The sequence below is a fragment of the Mastigoproctus giganteus genome, chromosome 9, assembly GCF_048544385.1.
Source record: "Mastigoproctus giganteus isolate SK-2022 chromosome 9, ASM4854438v1, whole genome shotgun sequence".
In the NCBI taxonomy this organism is placed as follows: Eukaryota; Metazoa; Arthropoda; class Arachnida; order Uropygi; family Thelyphonidae; genus Mastigoproctus; species Mastigoproctus giganteus.
Genome location: NC_143583.1, coordinates 102121153 through 102143631, shown reverse-complemented (window position 1 = coordinate 102143631; position 22479 = coordinate 102121153). Strand labels below are relative to the sequence as shown.

At 35.8% G+C, this 22479-nt stretch overlaps 1 protein-coding gene across 4 annotated transcripts in view; it reads right to left on the bottom strand.

Annotated features, from left to right (window-relative positions):
* The window catches only part of LOC150080597 (secretory carrier-associated membrane protein 1-like), a 200133-nt gene that overhangs the window by 64959 nt on the left and 112695 nt on the right, over positions 1 to 22479 (bottom strand). For all 4 annotated transcript variants that reach the window (XR_016547416.1, XM_090381746.1, XM_090381748.1 and 1 more), the window contains exon 8: positions 7679 to 7796. Coding sequence is in view for 3 of the 4 variants with exons in the window: in XM_090381746.1 (XP_090237872.1) it covers positions 7679 to 7796 (118 nt within the window). In the remaining variant the exon portion in view is untranslated. The remainder of the gene's footprint in view (positions 1 to 7678; positions 7797 to 22479) is intronic.

Here is a 22479-nt window from a genome sequence, read left to right as displayed (position 1 = left end):
ATATTATACACAACTATATACTAAAATAAATAATGAAAAAAAAAAAAAATTTTTTTTCAGTACATTAGAACTGTTCAACTTGAATATGGAGGTATGTCATAATTTTTTGTAAAATCCAAATATGTGATACTGCTAAGTACCATGGCAAGTTCAGTTCCTACTAAGCACTGAAAGGACCAGTGATCTGTTATGCCACTGCCCATAGTTTGGTAGCTTGGAGTTTTGTGTTCACTGTTCCTGGTACTTTAGTAGCAAAGTTTTGTTTTCAGGAAACTGAGCAAGTTGGGTAATTTTCAGTCAAGAAAAAAAAACAAAAAAGTGATTATATAAATTCTAATGTTTTTTGTTTGTCGGTTTGCTTTTCATTTCTCTTAAATTTTTATTTATATTTTTTAATGCTGCACTATCCTTTTGGACTGTTGGTCAGAATTCATTGCCATGACAATATAATTATATAAGTCACAGAAAATGCTGCAGCCTAATAGCACACTTGTGCTATTAGGCTGCATTATTTTTTTTCTCTCCAAATGTCCTTGCACAGAGGAACAAAAGCTAAAAAAAAAGGATTCCTCTTATATCACTGGTAAAAATTTGGCACTATTAACTGTTATCACATTGCACTGCAAGAACCTGTTTTCCTGGATGAAAAGATCTTGCTTAAGCTGAAAATCTATACTTTCTGTTTATACAGATAACTTCATAGTTGAGGCTGTGTCAAACTTTAATGTCTGTTGACACTTGTCACACTTGTCTGTTGACACCTGTATTAGTATTAGTAATGGCCGCATGGTGCAAGAAAGCCTATGGCTTATGTTGCACCAGCCAAAAAAAAAAAAAAAAAAAAAAAACACAACGATAAAAAAAAATAATAAAATAAATAATAATAATTAATAAAAGAAAATGAAATTAAACCTATCATCCTATGCGCTTCCCTCACCTGAAGGTACTATCCAGATGACCTTTGAATTTCCCCAAACTGTCAGCCTCTACCACCTATGTAGGCAACTTATTCCAGTAATTCATAACTTGCTGGCTAAAATAAAACTTCCTGCAGTCCAATCTAAACATTCCCCCCCCCCCCGTAACTTGAATTTATGTCCCCTAGTTCTAGCATCATTTATAATCTTGAAAATTTCGTCCTCATTCATTTTACTGATGCCTCTCAGAGCCTTAAACATCTCAATCAAATCTCGTCTAATGTGTCTAGTTTCCAAACTCTGCAACCCCACATATTCGAAGTCTTTCTTCATAAGGACGCCCTTTTGCCAATCTCACCAGGCGAGTTACCCATCTTTGCACCCTTTCAAGAAACTCGATGTCTTTCTTTAGGTGCGGTCCACTTGAACACAGTATTCCAAGTGTGGTCTAACAAAAGCCTTATATAATGGGATTATCACGTCCCTATCTCTACTTGCAAAAGTTCGATAGATCATCGATAGGACACCATGGGACTTCCTTGCAACCTGTTTACAATGCTCAGAGAATTTCATGTCTGACCATATCATAACACCCAAATCCCTTTTCTCCAGTACTGGGTTTAGCTGAACTCCACCAAGTGAATAAGTTATTTTGGGATTACTGTTTCCCAGGTGCAATCCCTTACACTTTGTTGGATTAAAGCATAGCTACCATTTTTCTGACCATTGCTGAAGTCTATCTAGGTCTCTCTGAAGAAGCTCAGCTTGACAGTGATCATTAACTACTCTACCAATTTTAACATCTGCAAATTTAGACATCATGCCCTCTATCCCTTCATCGATGTCGTTTATGAAAATTAAAAACAACAGTGGTCCTAATACTGATCCTCGGGGAACCCCACTTCTTACATCAACTCAAATCTGAGGAATAGCCATTTATCACAACCCTCTGCCTCCTGCCCCGAAGCCATCCTTCTATCCATCTAAGGATTTTCCCAGTGATTCCAACCTATTCCAGCTTATAAAGCAACCGCTCATGTGAGACTGAGTCAAAAGCTTTGCTGAAATCTAAATAAACAATGTTGAAATTATTCCATAAATCCAGCTCTTGAGTGACCCTTTCAAAATAGCGAACCAGATTTGTTAAACATGATTTTCCCTTTACAAAACCATGCTGAGTATCATTGACAATTTCAATTAGATCCAAATGATCTTGAATTCCACCTTTGATCATTGCCTCCATGAGTTTCCCTACCACTGAAGTCAGACTGACAGGTCGATAATTTCCCTCTTCACTCTTAGAGCCACCCTTATGTATAGGAGATACATTGGGGAGATTCCCTTGGATTGGAAAAGTGCCAGAGTCTAGTGATGCTCGCATAATTAGCCTCAATGGTTCAATGGACTCACTTGATGCCTCCCCTTAAGATTATAGGGTATATTCCATCAACTCCAGGAGCCTTACTGGCCTGTAGGCTTAAAAGTTTTTTCATTAAATAATCTTGCGAAATTTCAATATCATTATTTACATATTTTTCAACTTCGCTCCCAAAATTTCCCATTGCCACAAAAGGTTTTTCACTTGTAAATATCAATGAAAAATAACTTTTGAGTTCATCTGCAACGGCAGCTGGTGTATTTAATACTATCCCCTTTCCCTTACGCAAAGGTCTGATCTGGTTTGTCCTGCTCTTCTTGGCATTTATATATGTGAAGAATTCCTTATCACCCCTCTTTGCTCTGTTTACTAGTGATTTCTCATAAACTGCCTTTGCCTGTCAAACCTTTTCTGTGGCTTTATTACAGATCATCTTGTAGCTGTTATAGGCTTCAGTACTTTTTATTGCTCTGTAACCTTTCGATGCCACCTTTTTCTGCTCAAGTAATGTGGCAACTTCACTATTTATCCAACTTGGAACCCTGCTCATGGAGTATTTTTTTAATGGTTAATACGCATTCAAGGCATCTGTGATTAACGTTTTAAAAGCATACTACAGTTCAATTGTATTCATTCTCTGTGCAATATCTACCCAGTTAATAGAGGCCACATAGTACCATAAGGAATCGTAATTTCCTTTTCTGAAATTATACCCCATTCCTTTGCCTTTTACTACTGCTACCTCTCTCTCTTCATCATCCACCGTAGAACTCCATGATCACTTCCTCCTACTGGTTCCTCTACTGTCAGCCCTGTTATGTCATCTGATTCATGGGTGATGATGAGGTCTAGCCTATATTCTTTTCTCTAGTATTTTCCCTGACATGTTGATACAAATAACAGTCGCCTAGTTGATTTAAAAATTTTGTTCCCCATGTCGAGTTTCCTTCCCATTTACTCCAATCAGAGGCAAATTGAAATCACCCATAATAAGACATTGACGCTTACTTGCCCATTCCATTTGCATGTAGAGGCTTTCGTCATAATCTTCACAATCACCTGGTCTGTAGATTACTCCTACTCGCATTATACCTTTGTTTCCAACTATCTCACCATACATATTCTATACTAGCATGTGAAACGTTTGAATCCAGGAAAGCTATCGTCACACTCAGGCTGCTTCTGATAAGAAGCATTACCCCACCACCCCTTTTATCTACCCTATCCTTCCTAAATACATTATACAAGCCGTACTGAAACTCATCATCCCCAATTTCCGGGTGGCACCAAGTATCCGTAAGCCCTATTATGTCCGTGTTACTTGTTTTAACCAGCAGTTCGAATTTGCTCATTTTTTTGACAACGCTTCTAACATTACTATATAAACAATTAAGACTTACTGTGCTTATATATTTAACAACCCTAAAGTTTTTTAGGCTCGCTTCCCTGGCATTAGCTACCTGCTCACTTGAAACGTTTCTGCCCCCAGAACATCTAGATAATATGTCAAGTTGGGGGGAACAGATAAGAATTCTTGAGGTATATGCAAGGGTTACTTTGACCAATATTATCAGATAAACGCGTGTCAGTATTATCCACATTCCCCCCTAACTAGCAGTTTCCCTGAACCTTTAAGGTATCCTCAATAATACTGGCAAAAACTTTTGCACCACCTTTGTTTAAGTGTATCCCATCTCTACAAAACAAATTCCTTCTACCTACAAGTGTGGGCCATGCTGATAGAAATTTCAAGTCTTGAGTTAAGCCACAAAGCTTTTAACATATAATCCCTCCTATCGTGTCTGGTCAGAATTGGAGACACATAGACATTGTGGCCTAGCTCACGGCATTTCCTCAGCATAGTCCTGTATTTTTCCAACAAATCGTCAGATCATGTACATTTAATGTCATTAGCCCCCACATGAATAATAATATTCTCTTTACTCCCCATAAAATCTGACAATCTGTTGGTGACATCATTAATAGTTGCTCCCGGCAGACATACCCCGGTTCTACTCCACCTATCCTTATTACAAAAAATATTCCCCGTTTCCCTGACAATGGAGTCTCCTAATAAAACAATGTCCTTTTTAACCAGAGTAGTTTGCACTTGGTTTTTCTGTTTTGAGGCCCTAATCGGGTGTGCATCACTTGGTAGATTGCTGGAGTCTTGAGTCCCTGATGAGCTCCCAGATACATTATTCTCAAGGGCAGCACCTGTTTTTTCAGTGACTGAAACTGTTCCATCAGTGCACCAAATTGTAATTTAAGATCGGTGCACTCCTTACATCGATCACTAAGAAAAGAATCCCCAGGTGAGCTATGATTAGTCACCAGGTAGGCCTTGGAAAACATTCCACAGGTTCCGCAATGGATTAAATCATGACTCATTCATAAATTGCCATTGGTTATTTCCATGTGAGTCACGACACCCTGTCTTAAGGATGTTCCAAAGATTTATGCTGCATTTGTGCTTTCCAGGCAACAACTGAGGAACATTCCATAGGTTCTATGTAAAATTTATTGCATTCAATAATGCTAGTAGGGTCCTGGTGGTTGCAGCAGAGCACTGATCTCAGAATAGGAATGATGTGAAGTAAGTCTTGATCTGGAGAATGTTGTTAATTCCTTGAGGGCTTTCTGAGAAGAAAGAAAGTTCAGCTGAGCACAAAGTTTTGTGTTAAATAAAATTTAGTATTAAAAGTTTATACTAAAATTTTAACTTTAATATTTTGGAAATGCAGCATAGATACTTAAGAAAATACAGGGAGTCCAAATCAAACCTAGTTTTACTGCAGATTATGTATTATAACAGTCTTCATTTACTGATTTTTTGGATACAAAATAATATAGAAATAAATTTCTATATTATAATATCTATATAATATCTTTATTGCAATCAGCGAAAATAAGTAAATTTTACATGTATGCCTGATGCAATACCCATAACAGCAAAAATGCTAGGGGTTAAATATTATTAATTTATATTAACAATATAAATTAATAATAATACAACTTTTATACTTTAGTTACTAGAAAATACTCCTGAGACTGTTTATTTAGTTGCCCGTGGTGAGTTCAGTTTATTCAGACATGGGACCAGGCCTATCAATCCATTTTTTCTGAATAAGCAGAAAGTTGAATTTATTTTAAATAGCTATACTTCATATTTTCATCTGACAGATCAGCAGAAACTTTTAAACAATTAAAAATGTTCAAGTCCCCCCCTCCTTTTCTCCAACAATAAAAATGACCCGCATTTGGTAAAGTAAACTTCAGACTGCAGAATATTTGTTGATTATGTATGCAAATAGTTCTTTCAGCTGATTTTTTTTTTTTTTTTTTTGTTTACTTACCAAATTACGTATAGCAATGAAACAAGACATCGCCAAAGAAGAAGAGGAAAAGATTGAATTGGAGAAAATTGTGGATATCAACTCTATAGGTGAGGTGGAAAAGGTCACTGCAAGTGTCAAGTACAGAAAAAGCAGCAGATGCAGATGCACGGTATCAATATGTAAAAATGGAAATGAAGTATAAGATGGAAGTTAGTTCCTTAGTTCCATGCATAAAGTGTTAATGGCAATATAGTCATTTTGCTCACCAACAATTAACTTATGATTTTGGAACTCTGGAAATGAAAACAAACTGAAAAGTATGCATGCAGTTTTGTATTATACATGTACATTATAATAAAATTTTCTGTTTAAACTCCTCGACTGCCACACTGAACTGATTTTATTGAACTTTTAAATTCTGAAAAGCAGGCACTGAAAAACTTCAACTATTTTCACATAGGAAGTATATCTAGAATGAAATTCACTAAGATTGGTTCAGAACATTTGAAGAAACTATAATATCCAGAAATATTATATTAATTTATTTTCAAATATTACAGTCAAAAGTTCATTGACTCATGAACACAGGCATCAACTGCATATGCTTTTGTAGAAATCTAAAACTGGCATCAGCCATTCTACGTCTAGATATGTCAATGATCAGCTTATAGCACGGTAGTAACTTCAAGTTCTTCCTTTCATCATTTTGCCCATAGTAATATACAACTGTTTTTCACAATTTAGTTGGAGTTCTGGAAATAGAACAATTACCTTAATTACTAGCAGAATGCTTTTCCCACTTAGCTAAAGACTGAAAATTGTATGAAAAATCTAGGGAAAGACAACTATCATGGATTAAATTCAAAATAAGGCATACATATTCAAAAGTTTCTTCAATGGACTATGTTGTTGTTGTTATTTGGTTTTTAGGAGCATTAGCAACTAAGGCCATATTGCTCCGTGAATATGCGGTGGTCATTCCTGACCTTTCCGCATCCTCCGTGTTTGGTGGTGACGGGCTCGAACCCCGGTCTAATCAAGAAGCGTGTGCTACGCACTGCTGCTCCTTCCCACCTGGCTACGGAGGCGCCGGACTATGTTGTAGGCAGAAGAATATTTCATTAATATCTGTATAAAATCAGGACCTCTGTCTTTTTTCTATGTTTATTTTAGCCTGTAGAATTGCAACTGCATAGGGTCTTTATGTTTTTATCTCACAGAAAAACAAACTAGGCTTTCTTGGTGCTGCACTACTTTCAAACTGATGGCAGTGTGCAGAGGTTATCCTACCATTTGTTTAAAATACAATACACTGCTATGACAGCCTTCTTCATAATTTATTGTTCTCTTATCAGACAGTAGGTGGCCTTTAGTAAACGACTTCAGCTAGTTTAAAAATTTTATTGTCTCCTCACAACAAATAACATACTCTGAAGTAGGAAGCTCAAATTCTTAGAGATCTACCCCGGTACCAATTTCATCTACTTTATCATTTTTGAGGTGTTTCTTCATAACAGCTCACATCAAACAAACCTCTTAAATATTTTGCTTGGGGACTGTCACCAGATGACATCTGCTATCTAATTAGAGACTAGTAAGGTTTGTAACTGGCTATCATAGTAGTGTTTCGTGTTATCTTTTAGACAATGAGAATGATCTCTCTGTAATGCAATTTGTTTGTGAGTAGCATTAGCAAGGCAGCTCACCAAAAAAAGGTGGTATTCCTCCTGCCTGCAAGACACAGCATTTTCCTATTACGTTTATAATTTTTTATGTATATTTATGTGGCACACTGTGAAAAGCATCTGAAGCTTCGTGCTCATGACAGTCATTCTGAAGCACATTCTTCACCATATGGGTATGTAATAATTTCTGCAGGTTGCCAGTCTGTAAATTGTCATACTGAAGAAGCCAAATTAAAATGTTTCACCATGTATAAATTAACAAAACAAATTACAGAACTGATCATCTTGATAGAATTCACTGCAATTAGTTAATTTGTTATATTAATAACAATATTATTCCATTACTCCCATACTGCTTACCTTTACTAACATAAGAAATGACACTACAGCAAAGAAAGTATGAAGAGCTGCCAGGATGAATAAAAGTATGGCAACAGCATTATTACTGTTGATGTAAGTAACAGCCATAATGAAGCCACTAAAATAAAATAGAAAGATCAAAGCAATATCTGTAAAATTTGGGTTATGTTAAAAAAAAAAAGTCAAGTTAAAAGTTATCATAAAAAATGTATAACAAAGTAGAAATTATAAAATTCACAAATTATGAGTGGGCATTTATTCAACATGAAAATAAAGTATAGAGTACAAAAATTAATATAACTGGAATACAAACCTGACAATATTTGAAGAGGCAAAATTACAAGTAGAAAATATATAAATTAATGACTGTACAATATATAAAGAGGATTTTCCATCTGAAGCAGCTAATTTTTCCATCAGAAATTCCATTACAGATGGTGAACTAGCTTATAAAAATTCATATAATGATTGATATAATATATATAAATTAATGGCTGTACAATTCTCCTTTTATACACTGGTGTTCAAAGAAAGTGCATCACCTAAGAATTTCTCGTTTCTAACCCTTTTTGCGATGGTATGTTACATTAATGACTAGCATCACAAAGAGAAATATAAACAAAAGATATTTATTAATAGTTAAGGTAAAGCTAATTAATATTTGACAGGTACTCTCAAAATATTCCAAAATGAGCATTTGCAAGAGAAGCCCTCAGTTTACTTCAGTTTATCATTTTAAATGGAAAACAAAATCAAAAGTTCACCAGGTGCAAACTAATATTTAGTTGAACCGCCTCTGGCCCTGATGACAGCAGCACACCGTCAAGGCATTGACAAGATCAATTTCTGAAGATAATCAACTGATAGTTCTTGGTTCCAAACACTAATTATAACTTCCTGAAGTTCACGAAGGGTCTTTGGTTTCTTTCTGGCAACTGCAGATTCCACATGATGCCAGAATTCTCTATAGGATTCAGGTCCAGGCTGTTTCCTGGTCAGCTAAGAGTTGTAATGGATCATTCTTCCAACCATTTTTTCACCTGTAACAGATGTAAACACATTACTGTCGAACCTGTAGTTTCAAAATGCAGAAATGAAGCTAAAGTAACTACAGAAATGTCTACTTACACTTTTTGCCCAAAGACAAGGAGCAGAGTAGTCCTAAAAGATGCAGTTACTTGGAAGGTTGAAATGGTCTCTAATGGTTGGCAGCAATTTGCATTCCAATATAGCCAGGTATCCTGGTTATATTGGAATGCAAGTGATCTACTTTGCAATACGAAATGCACCCCCCATATCATTTGGTTGGTAGGGAATTTCACTGTAGACACTATACAGTCTGGATGGTATTCTTCACCACATCTATGATGAATCGTTTGTCTCCCATCAGAGCCATGCAGGTTGAATTTCTTCTCATCCGAGAAAATAACTGACTTCCACTGCTCGTTGATCCATTTGGCATGCTCCTCACACCAAATTAATCGGGCCTTTTTCATTTTTTTTGTGAGGACGACGGACTACAAGTCCATTTTTGAAGAGGCGTCTTCTGACTATTAACTGCACTTGCTACCACTCCTGTATGTTCTTCCCATTCTTTTTTCAGCTGAAATGAAGAAGCTTTACAGTTTAAGGCATAAGCACTTCAAAAAGTCGTCCTGTTTTGGTGTAGAGACTCGTTTGTGTCCGGTTCCTTTTTTCCTATCAGCAGAACCAGTATTCTTAAGTTACAAGATGCTCTATAAGCAATATGACGGGAAGAACATCCTTCCTCACGTAAAGCAACAATAGCAATCTTTCTTCGTGTCGTCGACTGCATGTAACTCGCCATCCTGATACAAGCAAGGAATGACTACAGCTCTTGCAGAGCGTGCTTATACAGCTGATGCAATATTATGTCATCACCTACATGTGTCAATCTTATCTGATGGAATCTGTAAGAAATATTGCCATATACTTACGTTATTCGGACAACAATTACAATTTTAAGGAGTGATGCAATTTCTTTGAACACCAGTATATATATATATAAGGAGGATTTTCCATTTGAAACAGCTAATTTTTCCATCAGAAATTGTTACTAACAGTGAACTGGTTTATAAAAATTGATATAATGATGCATTTTGTGACAGAAAAAAAAAAAAAAAAAAAAAGGATCCTTCATGTGGAACCCTCCTCATTTGACTTATTCCGAAGAATCAATATCATATTTTACATCCTTTGGAATAAGTCTAGCAGAATATGTTAAGGGCACTACAACATATATCAGTAAATGAGTTCCAGAAATGTTTCCCATCGTAGCATAACAGAATAACTTCATGAAGAGTAGCCAAAATGAATAGGTTCAAATTTAACAGGTAAAAAGTCATTCCTGCAGGTAGATTGTAATTTAAAATACAAATGGTAATATTACACAGGAAACAATTTGAAACAATGTTCATATGTTTCGATCTGGTTTTTCAAAATTTCTTCTTCAAGTAGCTAAAAACAGAGAAAAGATCTATGCCGACAGTCCCTTTCATGCTTGGTGCATCTCTTGGGTCTGTCTCTATTGGCACCTGAAGGAAACAGTAATATTTCATATTGTTTTCTGCGTAAATACAAAGGTGAACTGAAAAGTAATGCTTCTTAATACAGTAAGCCCCTGCTATTCGCTGTCGCTGATTTAATATAAAATGAAACCAAAAAAAAAAAAAAAAAAATGTGAATTTTAAAGTACCATGAACATTTTCCACCATAAAAAACATGGGCGTGGCTAAAATTATCTTTCCCGGTCAAAACAGCGCTCAGTGGGTGGGGGGTAAAGGGGTGACAAAATCGCAAGCGTGGATGTTTCTCGCTAATCCTTGTTTAGTATGTGTTATGCGCTTGCCATGGAAGGTTTCGTCATTTGCTTTTAATTTATATGCTTATAAATTGAATAAATTTATCAATTTATTAATTGACATGCTTACAAAAGTGATAAATCTACCATTTTGCAGTGTAAAACAGACTTTTTCGAGTATGTTAATGGAAGAAAGTGATTTTATTTGGACAAGTTCTTTCTAACCCGTACAAAAATATGGCTACGAATAACAAGGGAAATTTGAAAATATCAAAGAAGGTGATGACATTGGCGAATAAAACTGAGTTATTAGACAAAATTTCTAATGGTGAAAGTGTCTCCTCAGTGGCAAAACAATATAAAATCAATGAGTCAACGGTACGATCAATCAAAAAATTGGAAGAAAAATCCGCTGTAGTGTCGGTGAAAACGCGCTAATTGCTTCAAAAATTTGCTCTGTAACTTGTGATGCTAAATTAGAAAAAATGGAAAAAGCTTTAAATCTTTGGATAGAAGACCGAACTTTTGAGGTATATAAGGCCTTGAATGGGTTGAGCATGCTGAATTCTGATGGGATCCTTCCACTTGTTCAGATTACGAACCTAAGGGGGCATAAATTCAAATTAAGAAAAGACAGATGTAGAATAGATGTGTGGAAATTTGCCTTTAGCCAGCGGGTGGTTAATTGCTGGAACAAACTTCCATCTGTCGTTGTGGGAGTTGATAGGTTGAATAAATTTAAGGAGGAACTGGACAGGCATTTGGAGGCAATGGTGTGATTTTTTTTTTTTTTTTTTTTTTGGCTGATGCTGCATAAGCTCATACACTTGCTTTCTTGCATCACATGCCACTACTACTACTACTACTACCTTTATCAACACTTTAGCGAAACTGGTGATAGAACTCGCGGAATAAGTTTTTTAGCTAAAGCAAAAGCGCTGGATTGAAAGATTTGTTTGAAATTTCTAATAAATATTAAATTGTTTCTTATTTTCATTTCGATGCCTTATGCTTGCATTTCACTATGTACATAGTCATATTATGAAGGTACATATAATACATACATAGACAAAATTTTAGACTAGTTTTTCTTATATATTTCATACTTTAGATGGAACCACTTTATTACTATGGCAGCCATAACTCAGTATTCGTGGCATTTCTCAGGAACGTAACCCCCCGCTATTCGCGGGGGTTTACTGTACATAACTTTTGAGAGAAGAGAGATAAATGAAAGGAAAAAAAAAAAATTACTTGTAGACAAACATGTCTTTAATTTGATATCATTTTTACTACACATGCCCCACCTAACTTGATACATTTTGTCCAGTGCTTAACAAGCTTTTGAATCCAAATAAAATTCATCCACTTTACCTGAGCAGGTAAAGTATACAAATTTTATTTGATTTCAACTACTGTTTTGAAATACCCTTGCAATCCTATAGTACTATACTGAATAGGGCAAAATGTGGCCCAATCCTAGGCATTACAGATATACATAACAGTTTATAAAGGACAATTTTACTTCCATACATTGTTTGGCTATTCATTTAGACAAAATACATTATTTAGAGTTCAGTGTAGATTTGCCAATACAGACTGAACCAAATGCCAGCCAACAAGAAGCCAGTAACTCTTGAAATAGCTGTCCTGTTGGCACCTCAAATTTTAAAATATACAGTGGATGTACCCTTTTTAATGATATAAACAATTTAAAAGGACATTAGCAACTTAAGAACTGTGGATAATGATGTTTTCTGAAAGCTGATCATCAGCCAAAGCCATACAGTTGAGTACTTGGCCCTCTGTTTTCAACGTGAGAAGACAATCTTTCTTTTCTGTGATTGAAATCGAACACAGGTAAAGAGTATGCATTTCTCTAAGTTGGGGGGGGGGACTAGAGCAAATCAGAGATAATCATCTATTTGACTCCCTCCTCGTGTAGGTGTCTATCCAGCTCAGATCTGAATTTCTCCAAGTTGTCAGTTTCACTCATGGAGGAAATGAATTCTAATGATTAACAACTTGCTGACTAAAAGAAAACTCTGCAATCTATTCTAAATCTTTCTCTCTGTAATTTGAATTTATAGTCCCTAGTTCTAGAATCATTTATAACAATGAAAGTTCTGCCCTCAGTTAATTTTACTTTCACCTCTCAGAAGCCATGTACACCTCAATCAAATCTCTTCTAAGGTAGCCAGTTTCCAAGCTCTCAAATTTCCACATATTTGAAGGCTTTCCATATATGGGTCTCTTTTTGCCAATCTCAACAGGTGTGTTGTTGCCTGCTTTGGACCTTTTCAGTAAGCTAATTTTTTTTTTTTTTTTTTTAGGCGTGGTTTCCATACCCAGACACAGTATTCCAAGTGTGGTCTCTCAATTTCCTTATACAATGGTACTGCAACCTCCTATCTATACAAGCAGATGCTTGATAAATCATCAATAGGACACCACAGGTCCTCCTTGTCACCTGCCTACACTGCTTGAATTTCATGCCCAATCATATGATAACTCCCATATCTTTTTCTTCTTCTACTGTTTTCAGTTAAACCTCACCAAGTGTGCAAGTCATTTTGTGGATGCTATTCCTCAAACGTGAGACCTTGCATTTTACTGCATTAAAAGATAGCTTCCATTTTTCTGACCATCTCTGAAGTCAAAGTCATATGAAAGAAATTGTACTTGGTGCCGATCATTAACTATTCTACCAATCTTGACACCATCTGCAAATTTTGACATCATGCCTCTATCCCTTTGTTTATGTCATTTAAGAAAATCAAAAAAGAGTGGTCCCAGTAATAATCCTTGGGGAACACACACATCTTCAATTACCCCAATCTGAAGAATAACCATTAAATCAAACCCTCTTTCTCCTTCCCTGCAGCCATCCTGCAATCCATCTAAGGATTTTCCCTGAAATTTCAACATGTTCCTACTTATACAGTAACCTCTCACACAGAATGGGGTCTAACATTTCATTTTACTAAAATCTAAGTAAAGAATGTCAAAATTATTTCCACATCCAGCTCATAAGTGGCTATCAAAATAGCTGACCAAGTTTGTTAATTATGATTTTATTTTTACAAAAACCATGCTGTATTTTCTTCAGAATTTCATTTCTATCCAAATGATCCTGTAATCAACTATCCATGTTTTTCCCTACCTAGAGAAAGGATGTGGAACGGCTTCAAATCCCGTTGACGAAACTCTTGTATATCACCAGGCATTACTTGTCTGATTTTTTTTTTTTTTTAACTTGTCTAGTCTCTAATGTACTAGACTGAACTGATTTTTGAAGAATCCTTTTTTTAAAAGGAGTCCCACATTTTTGTCAGTCAGAAACTCATAACAGCATGCTGTTTTTACCTTCAGACAGCGAGCACTTAAACCTCTATTCAGAACACAGGCCTTCAGCTGAGTTCACACTGATGTTCATGTGGAAAAAAATTCCCATATGGCATAAACAGCTATGTTAAATGTTCAAAGATTTTTTTTCATTTAAAACAGTGCAGTTTGTAAATGAGCAACCATGTAAAATCACTACTGTGCATGTACTATTAGAAACTATTAGCTACATGAAGAACCTAGCTGGAACATGCTGCACCATTACTTTTTAGTCTACCTCACATTACTATCCAAATTCTGAACTGTAATATATATAACTGCAAGCAGAGCTCAGAGATGTGATCCTCTATTTTGTTAGTTGAAATTCAACTAATATAGCTGATATAGTTAAATTATAGTTTATATTGTACTTGACATCCATGAAGAGAAATGTTTTTTTTATCAATTCCTTCATAAACATTCCTTCAACACACATCAAGACGTCAGTATGGGTACATGGTCCAGATCCTCAGTGGTAATCGATCTGGCTTTCCTTAAGCAACAAATTTTCAGTTTATTCTCTAGAGCAGGGGTGGGAAACCTCTCGTCCGCAAGCAAAATTTTGCCGTCAGTCAAATTTGAAACTGCCCTCTGACGAAGTCCTCTAAAATGCCATATGAAAAAAAATGGCATAAGCCTTACAAGCAAAACAGTCATTTTCCCTGCTGATTGAATGAATGAAGTTTGTTTATGGATTGTTTTAAGCACTCCATAAACAAATTTCTGTTACCTGTAATGCTTGTCTTGTGACATTAATCATGAGTCAGAATACGTATGAATTGATGATGTAATAGTTATAATATTATTACAACCAATTAGCATTTAGCATTTGTTTCTCCCCCAAAACCATGCTTGATTGCATTGGCTCTGAATTATTCGGTCTTGTTATTGGTGATGGATAGTCAGTGTTGATTTAAGTTTTATCTTCATTGGTTGTGTCATTACATAATTGCAAATTAAGTGCAATAATTTTGAATGCTGGAAACATTTATAGTTAATTTGCTTAGTTCTATTTAAGTGAATATTGTAAAGTGCATAAAAGTAATCCCTTTCTGTAATGACTAGTAATAATAAAAGAAGAGCTGTAAGTTCTTTGTTTGATGAAAACTGGACGAATAATTATTTTTTCAATGAAGTAAATGGTAAGTGTGTGTGTCATTTCTAAAGGATCGAATGCAGTTTATAAAATGTATAATCTTGAACACCACTATTTCATCAAGCATAAGGAATACGAAAAACTGAAAGAGACTGTGTTTAGACAAGCTAATATATTTAAAAGAATCTTTATGCAAACAGCAATCTATTTTCAAAAGACATATTATTCATGAAAATACATCCGTAATGCAAGCAAGTTATGAAGTGTGTGAGCTAATTGTAAAGAAACTGAAACCACACAAAGGCAAGTTTGTTAAAGAGTATATAGTTGCTGTTGCATGAATTTTAACTCCAGAAAAAGTCAGCTTGTTTGAGAATATTAGTTTATCACGGAGGACAGTTTCTGATCGTATAAAAGACATCGCTAACGATATCCTTGAAACAAGCATCATCAGAATTTGTGTTTTATTCCACAGCTGTAGATGAGACAACAGATATAGTAAATACAGCACATTTGGCTATATTTGTACGTGGGATAATGGCAAACTTTACGATACAAGAAGAATTACTTGCTTTAAAATCGATGCACAGGACTACCACAGGTGAAGATCTCTTTTCAGAAGTCAAATCAGCAATAAGTGATTACAATTTACTTTAGGAAAAACTGAGCGGTATAGTTACGGACGGTGTGCCATCTATGGTAGGAGCTCAAAAAGGACTTGGTGCTTTAATTAAAAAAGAATTGGAGAGCCATCAACTGGAACCTAATGTGTTAAATAGTGTGTCACTGTCTTATTCACCAAAAACACCGACTTATTCGCCAACAAAATTTATGTGCACATTCTCTAAGAATAACCAATGTGATGAAAGTAGTAACAAAATGTATTAACTTCCTAAAAAATAAGGGATCGAAGAACAGAGAACTTAAAGAAATGTTAAAGAACCTTGAAGAGGAATATGGTGATTTATTGTACCATTGTGAGGTTCGCTGGCTAAGGGCACATGCTCAAGCGGTTCTAAGAGCTGAAACTCTTCATGGATATTAAAGGCTCCCCGATTATGGAATCAGAAGACCAAAAGTGATTATGTGATTTGGCGTCGATATCACTAGCCACTTAAATGATCTAAATTTCAAATTGCATGGGCGAAATCAGCTTATTACCTCTCTTCTTGTCAATATCAGAACCTTTGAATCAATGGTGCAATTTAAAAATATTTCTTGACTAAATGTCTAAGAGTATGAAAAAGGTTGTTTATGCATGGGTAATGCACTTCCATCATTTTTACTACCCTGGTAGTATGTATGCATCATTTAATTATATCTCATATTGTGAATACCCTCACAACAAGTTGCCGAGGTATTGCATTGCTTTGAATAAATAACGCTTCACTTAAAACTAGTCTACTACCTGGGTAGTAGAAATGATGGAAGTGTATTATCCATGCATAAACAACCTTTTCATACACTTAGACATTTAGTCAAATATTTTTAGATTAAACCACGCACACCAAGCATTTCTCATATTGTGGAGTTATACGACTGAAAAAACACTGCATGGTACATTTTCCAAAACTGAAACTAGAATCAATAGTGGATTATGCTGCAGAGTGTTCCAATTTTTTAAAATCAATTTCAAAACATGTTTCAAGATTTATGAAATCATGAACTCGCACTAAAACTGCAAGAAAATCCTTTTGATGTGATGCCAGATGATTCCTTGAAACTAGAGTTAATTCATTTATAATCGATAATACTTTTAAAACCAAATTTAATTAGTGCATTATTTTGGAATTTTATAAATCCTACGTAGATACTGAAAAATATCCACTTTTGAGGTTTTTTTTGGTTATTTTTTTAGGAGCATTGGCAACTAAGGCTATATTGCTGCTAGGATATGCGGTGGTCATTCCCTGACCTTTCCGCATCTTCCGTATTTGGTGGTCACGGGCTTGAACCCCGGTCTAATCAAGAAGCGTGTGCTACACACCGCTGCTCTTGCCCACCTGGCTATGGAAGTGCCCCACTTTTGAGAAATCATTGAAACTTACATTACTATTTTCTACTACATAACGATGTGAACAGTTTTTCTCAACATTAAATTAAGTCAGAACCACTTGAGTGCTAGACATAAGGATGATAATCTTGCAAATCAACTAAGAATTGCTGCATCATCAGTGCCATCTAACATAAATAAAATCAATAAATAAATTTTCTGTTTATACTCCAGGATGACCATATGGTCAGAAGAGTTTCAGAGCTTTGCTAAGGAAAGCAGGGCCAACTTTCTCATTAAGGTGCGAGATAAAAAGTTTCATTAAAATTAAAACTTTATAATTGTGATGTTTCAGTATTTAAAGCATTATAACATTTTAATTAATACTGCATAACCTATGAATTTGTAAAATTTAATATTCATTATTTTTCTCGGCAAAGATGTGCCCCCACAGGTTCTTATGCACTTGCAATTCGCCCCTGGTACTAAAAAGGTTCCCCACCCATGCTCTAGAGCAGTGGTTCTCAATGTGGGGTATGCCGTGAGAGCTCAAAAGTCGCTATATCCAGCAACAAAGTCGCTAAGTTTGCAACACTGCTACTGATTAATTTCTGAGAACTGAGTGACAAAGCGCAGCACTGTAGTTCATGTCTGTACATGTTTGTCAATTCTCCCTCCCCTTCCCTACCTGAGAGCCGAACCTACCCGAACAGCTGATCTCCCAGTTAAAACAACCATTCTAAGTGAGTGCATGTGCCTTCTTACTGCTCTACGCATTTGTTGTGATTTATTTCACTTGCTCTGCTTAAAGTTATTTTTAGTCTTCAGTTTACTGTGAAGTTAAATGAACGTGTTTCCAAAGTGCCCTGAAACATGGATAATTATGAAGAAAAGCAATGTGGAGCCTGGGCCGACTGCTTCTACATCTACGACTACGTCATCATCCCATGTGAGTAAAGAGGTGGATTCAGCAGTAACTAAAAGAACATTAAAAGTTAAACAATCAAGTGATAAAAAAATTAAAAAACGTAAATATTATGAATCATATTTACAATTTGGCTTTACATGGACAGGAAATTTAGTAGAACCAAATCCACAGTGTGTTGTTTGCTCTGAAGTCCTGTCACAAAATTCTAAGAAACTGTCTCTTTTACGGCGACACTTTGAAACAAAACATGAGCATTAAAAAATAATGCCCTTAAGCAATTTTGAACGTCTTTTGGAAGACTTCAGTAGAAAAATCGTAATTAAGCATTTTTCTGGTGTAGAAGAAAATGCAAGTGCACTTAAAGCGTCTTACAAAGTAAGCCTTCAAATTGCCAAAGCAGGAAAGGCTCACACAATAGGCGAGTTACTCATTCTTCCAGAAGCGGAAGAAATAGTTTCTTGTATGTTTGGTCAAAAAGAGGCAAACCCTGTCAGAACCATTCATTTGCCAAACAACACAGTTTCCAGGAGAATTAAAGAATTAAAGATCCTGTAATATTAAGGACCAACTCATTCAAGCTATTCAATGTAGCCCGTGGTTTGCCATACAAGTGGATGAGTCGACAGACACAGCTGGGCTAGCTCAATTACTTGTTTTTGTGCGTAGAAAATTCCAGGATGCAATATTTGAAGTTATTTTATTTTGTAAGCCTCTCAAAACTTCTACTATGAGTGAGGATATTTTTAATATAATTGATTCATTTTTTGCTGAAAACCTTGAATGGAAAAATTGTATTTCTGTATGTACTGACGGAGCAAAAGCAATGAGTGGTTATATCACAGGACTAGTAGGTCATATAAAACAAGTTGCACCAGAATGTAAGTTCACTCTGTGTTGTTGTCACTGTGTGTTGTTCATGTTGTCGTCTTCACTGTGAAGTGCTGATAGCTAAATTTCTCCCTGATGATTTGAAAAAAGAGTCCTGGATGAAAGTGTACAAATGGTCAATTTCATCAAAACCCGACCATTGAAGTCCTGACTTTTTTCAATTATGTGTGAAGAAATGGGTAGTGTGCATAAGAGATTGCTGCTTCAAACAGAAGTACGTTGGTTGTCACGAGGAAATGTTCTTTGCCCTTTATTTGAACTCCACAATGAAGTATGCCTTTTTTTTTCATGGACCATGAGTTTCGAGACTACAGGACTTAGAATGGCTTCTATGGTTAGCATATTTAGCTGATATTTTTGAAAAAGTGAATATTTGGAACTTATCATTGCAAGGAGACAATTTTGATGTGTTCTATGTTGAGAAGAAAACAGAGGCCATGGTAAAAAAAAATTTCTCTCTGGAAAAACGGAATTGAAAAGAACAGCTGTGACCAATTTCAGCGACTAGATTCATTTCTTAAAGAAAATGAGCAAACGATTGCAGACTTTGAAGACATCAGACAAATAATCGTTCACTTAAGCACTCTTAAAACTCTTATAAGGCATTATTTTCCACTCCCTGATGAAATGCAAGGATGGATTCAAGACCCCTTCACATTTGATTTGGAAAAATGTAAGCTTCCATTGTCCAATAAAGATAAGTTGATTGAGATATCTTATGACAATAGTTTAAAAAGCATTCATTCCAAAAAGCCATTGATTAGTTTTTGGAATGGAGTGGAGAAGGAATATTCGACTTTGTCAAGAATTGCAGTCAAAAATTTGTTACCTTTCACATCACAACTTATTTATGTGAAACTGGTTTTTCGCCTTAAAATGCTATAAAAAATAAATATAGGAACAGGCTGGATGTTGAAGATGACCTGTGACTCTACCTTAGCAAGATAACTCCAACCATCTCACTGATTACCCAGTAAAATGTTTATAATTTTATAAGATTTGTTAAATTGTTTATGTCACTCTTTGTGTTTATCGATATATGTAATTTATGAATACAAAATTTAATGTGTACGTATATACAGTCCATTCCGGTTATTTGGGACACATTGGGACTAGTGCATTTTGGCCCGATTAAGCGGCTGCCCCAATTATCCAAAGTTTCACGTAAATAGCTAAAAATACAATGTATCCCCTCATTTTTTTACAATTGGTTCACAGTACAATAAAATCACGTACTCAACATAGTAAAGTACCGTTCACTACACGATGTGCAGTAAGCTCCAGTCATTGTGATCACGTTTGTGAATTGAATTTTAATTCTATTACACAGCGATTCTAATTAGCGAAAATAGGAGGAATATTATCCACAGGCTATAAAAGCAAAGATATATTAAGCACTTATCCTTTATTACCTTACCAATTAAAAAATACATGAAAATCGGAAGAATATACGTGATAATTGGAATAATTAATACGTACTGTAATATGTACATACGAACTAGTTGACATTTCTGTTCACTGACATTTGTGGGTGGAGGTTAAAATTTAAAACAGCAAAAAGATAAGCAATCAATAACAAAGAACACGGTGCGCGCGCGCGCGCACACACACACACACACACACACACACACACACACACACACACACACACACACACACACACACACACACACACACACACACACACACACACATTGCAAGTAACACGATACGCACGAGAACAGAGCAACGAGTTACAAAGCTTTAAAAATAGGAATGAAGAGAAGATCTGAAAATTAATTTTTTTATTTGATTGAAGATTTCATGGAAGTGTAAACACATTTCACCATAATAACCCACAGAATTCCAGCTGTCGGTATTATCGCAAATTCAATAAGATCGAGTTTACTGTCCATTTATGATAGATTTCACTAACAGAAAAGCCCAATACACAGGTGACTGCTAATTGTTTTTATTGTTTTATGGTTGTGACCTCCAGAATTTCGACCGAACCACATGGTACCGTTGGAGACAATCGTAGGGTAATCTCCAGTGCTGTGGTCTCCTGCCGCGATTAAACGGCATGCTGTCCCAATTAAGCGAAGTAAACCCTGGTTATTTTCTTGATTGGTTTCTGTTTTTTTTAAGATTTGCCCCAAATAAACTGCTGCCCCGATTAATCGGTGGCCCAAATAACTGGAATCCACTGTATATATGTTTTATTTTATTCCCATTGTTATACTATAACTATAGTTTTAGCTATCTATACAAGAGGTAAGCCAGTTACATACCCATTTCCAGGGGGGGGGGGGTACGTGAAGCATAATGGTTGAGAACCACTGCTCTACAGGGTTGAGGTCAGAAGAATTCAGCTTTCCTTTCCTCCCTTATAAGATGCAGAGATAGTGATCTAGTTCTGGGAGATCTTAGAATCAGAAACCGAGTGAAGTTGATCAGGAGTTAGTTATTTATTTGGTTTTTAGGAGCATTAGCAACTAAGGCCATATTGCTCCGGGATATGTGGTGGTCATTCCCTGACCTTTCCGCATCCTCCGTATTTGGTGGTGATGGGGCTGATCAGGACAAATACCATCAATGGAGATGTGTAACTTTTCAAAAGTGTTAGCCAAGTCCTAAGACAGAAGAGGATAATGCTCAATTTTTCAACAAAGATTACACAATTAAAATTGTAATCAATTCCATATGCAAAACACAAACATGTGCAGAACTAAGTGTGTTAGCATTTGGAAGGTGGATGGTTTGAGATGTAATGTATCAACCCACTCACTGCTCAGTTGAAATTAGTCCAAGTGACCACTGTTAAGCCAATTCACACCAACAACAAGCAACTAACAATTTAGTTTGAAATTATTGTTATAATGTTTGGTTATAATTAACCACATCATGAAGTAACAGTTGACACATTACATCTTGGACAAGGACAGTGATGACAAAGGTAGCCAAGTCCTTCTGCTGTATGCTAACCCTATGCTAGATTCACATGCCTAAGACCAGGTAAATCTCCTTCTATCATACTTGGGACATTGGATTCACATGCCCTTGGTTTTCTAAGGAAAGACATTAAAAAAATTCTGAACAACCTGATGCCATTTCTCCACCTGTTCTTAACACCTGCGCTCCAGAGTTAACCCTTGTTTCTTGGCACCTTATTGCACTAATTCCAATGGTGTTTTTCCTTCGGCATGGAAGTTTGTTCATATCCAGATGGTGCTCAAATTACAATTATCATCTTATTGTGCTCAACTCAATTCCTTTCAAAGTAATGGAGAAATTCATTAACTTCTACTGTTATCTTGAAATTTTCCGTCTGACAAATTACTAGCAATATGAATTCCACTGGCAATATCTTGGCTTATGTTAATAATCTCTGGACAAACAAAGTAAAAGTGTAAGTGTGTGAAAACTCAAGCAGTTGCTTTCAACATTTTCCAGGCTTATAAATGTGTTTGGCATAAAGGGCTTTTAAACAGGATCTTATCTTAGGGTCTGCATTAACTTTTAAAAACTATGATCATTGCCATCTAGTGGTTCTTTTATCTGCAGATTCTTAATGTATGAATAATCACTGTTGATAATCAGATCAAGAGTATTACTGCTCATGCTGCTGTAGAAAACAGTTGCAGAATAGATGTGTGGTAATTTGTCCTAAGCCAGTGAGTGGTTGATTGCAGGAACAGACTTCAATCTGTTG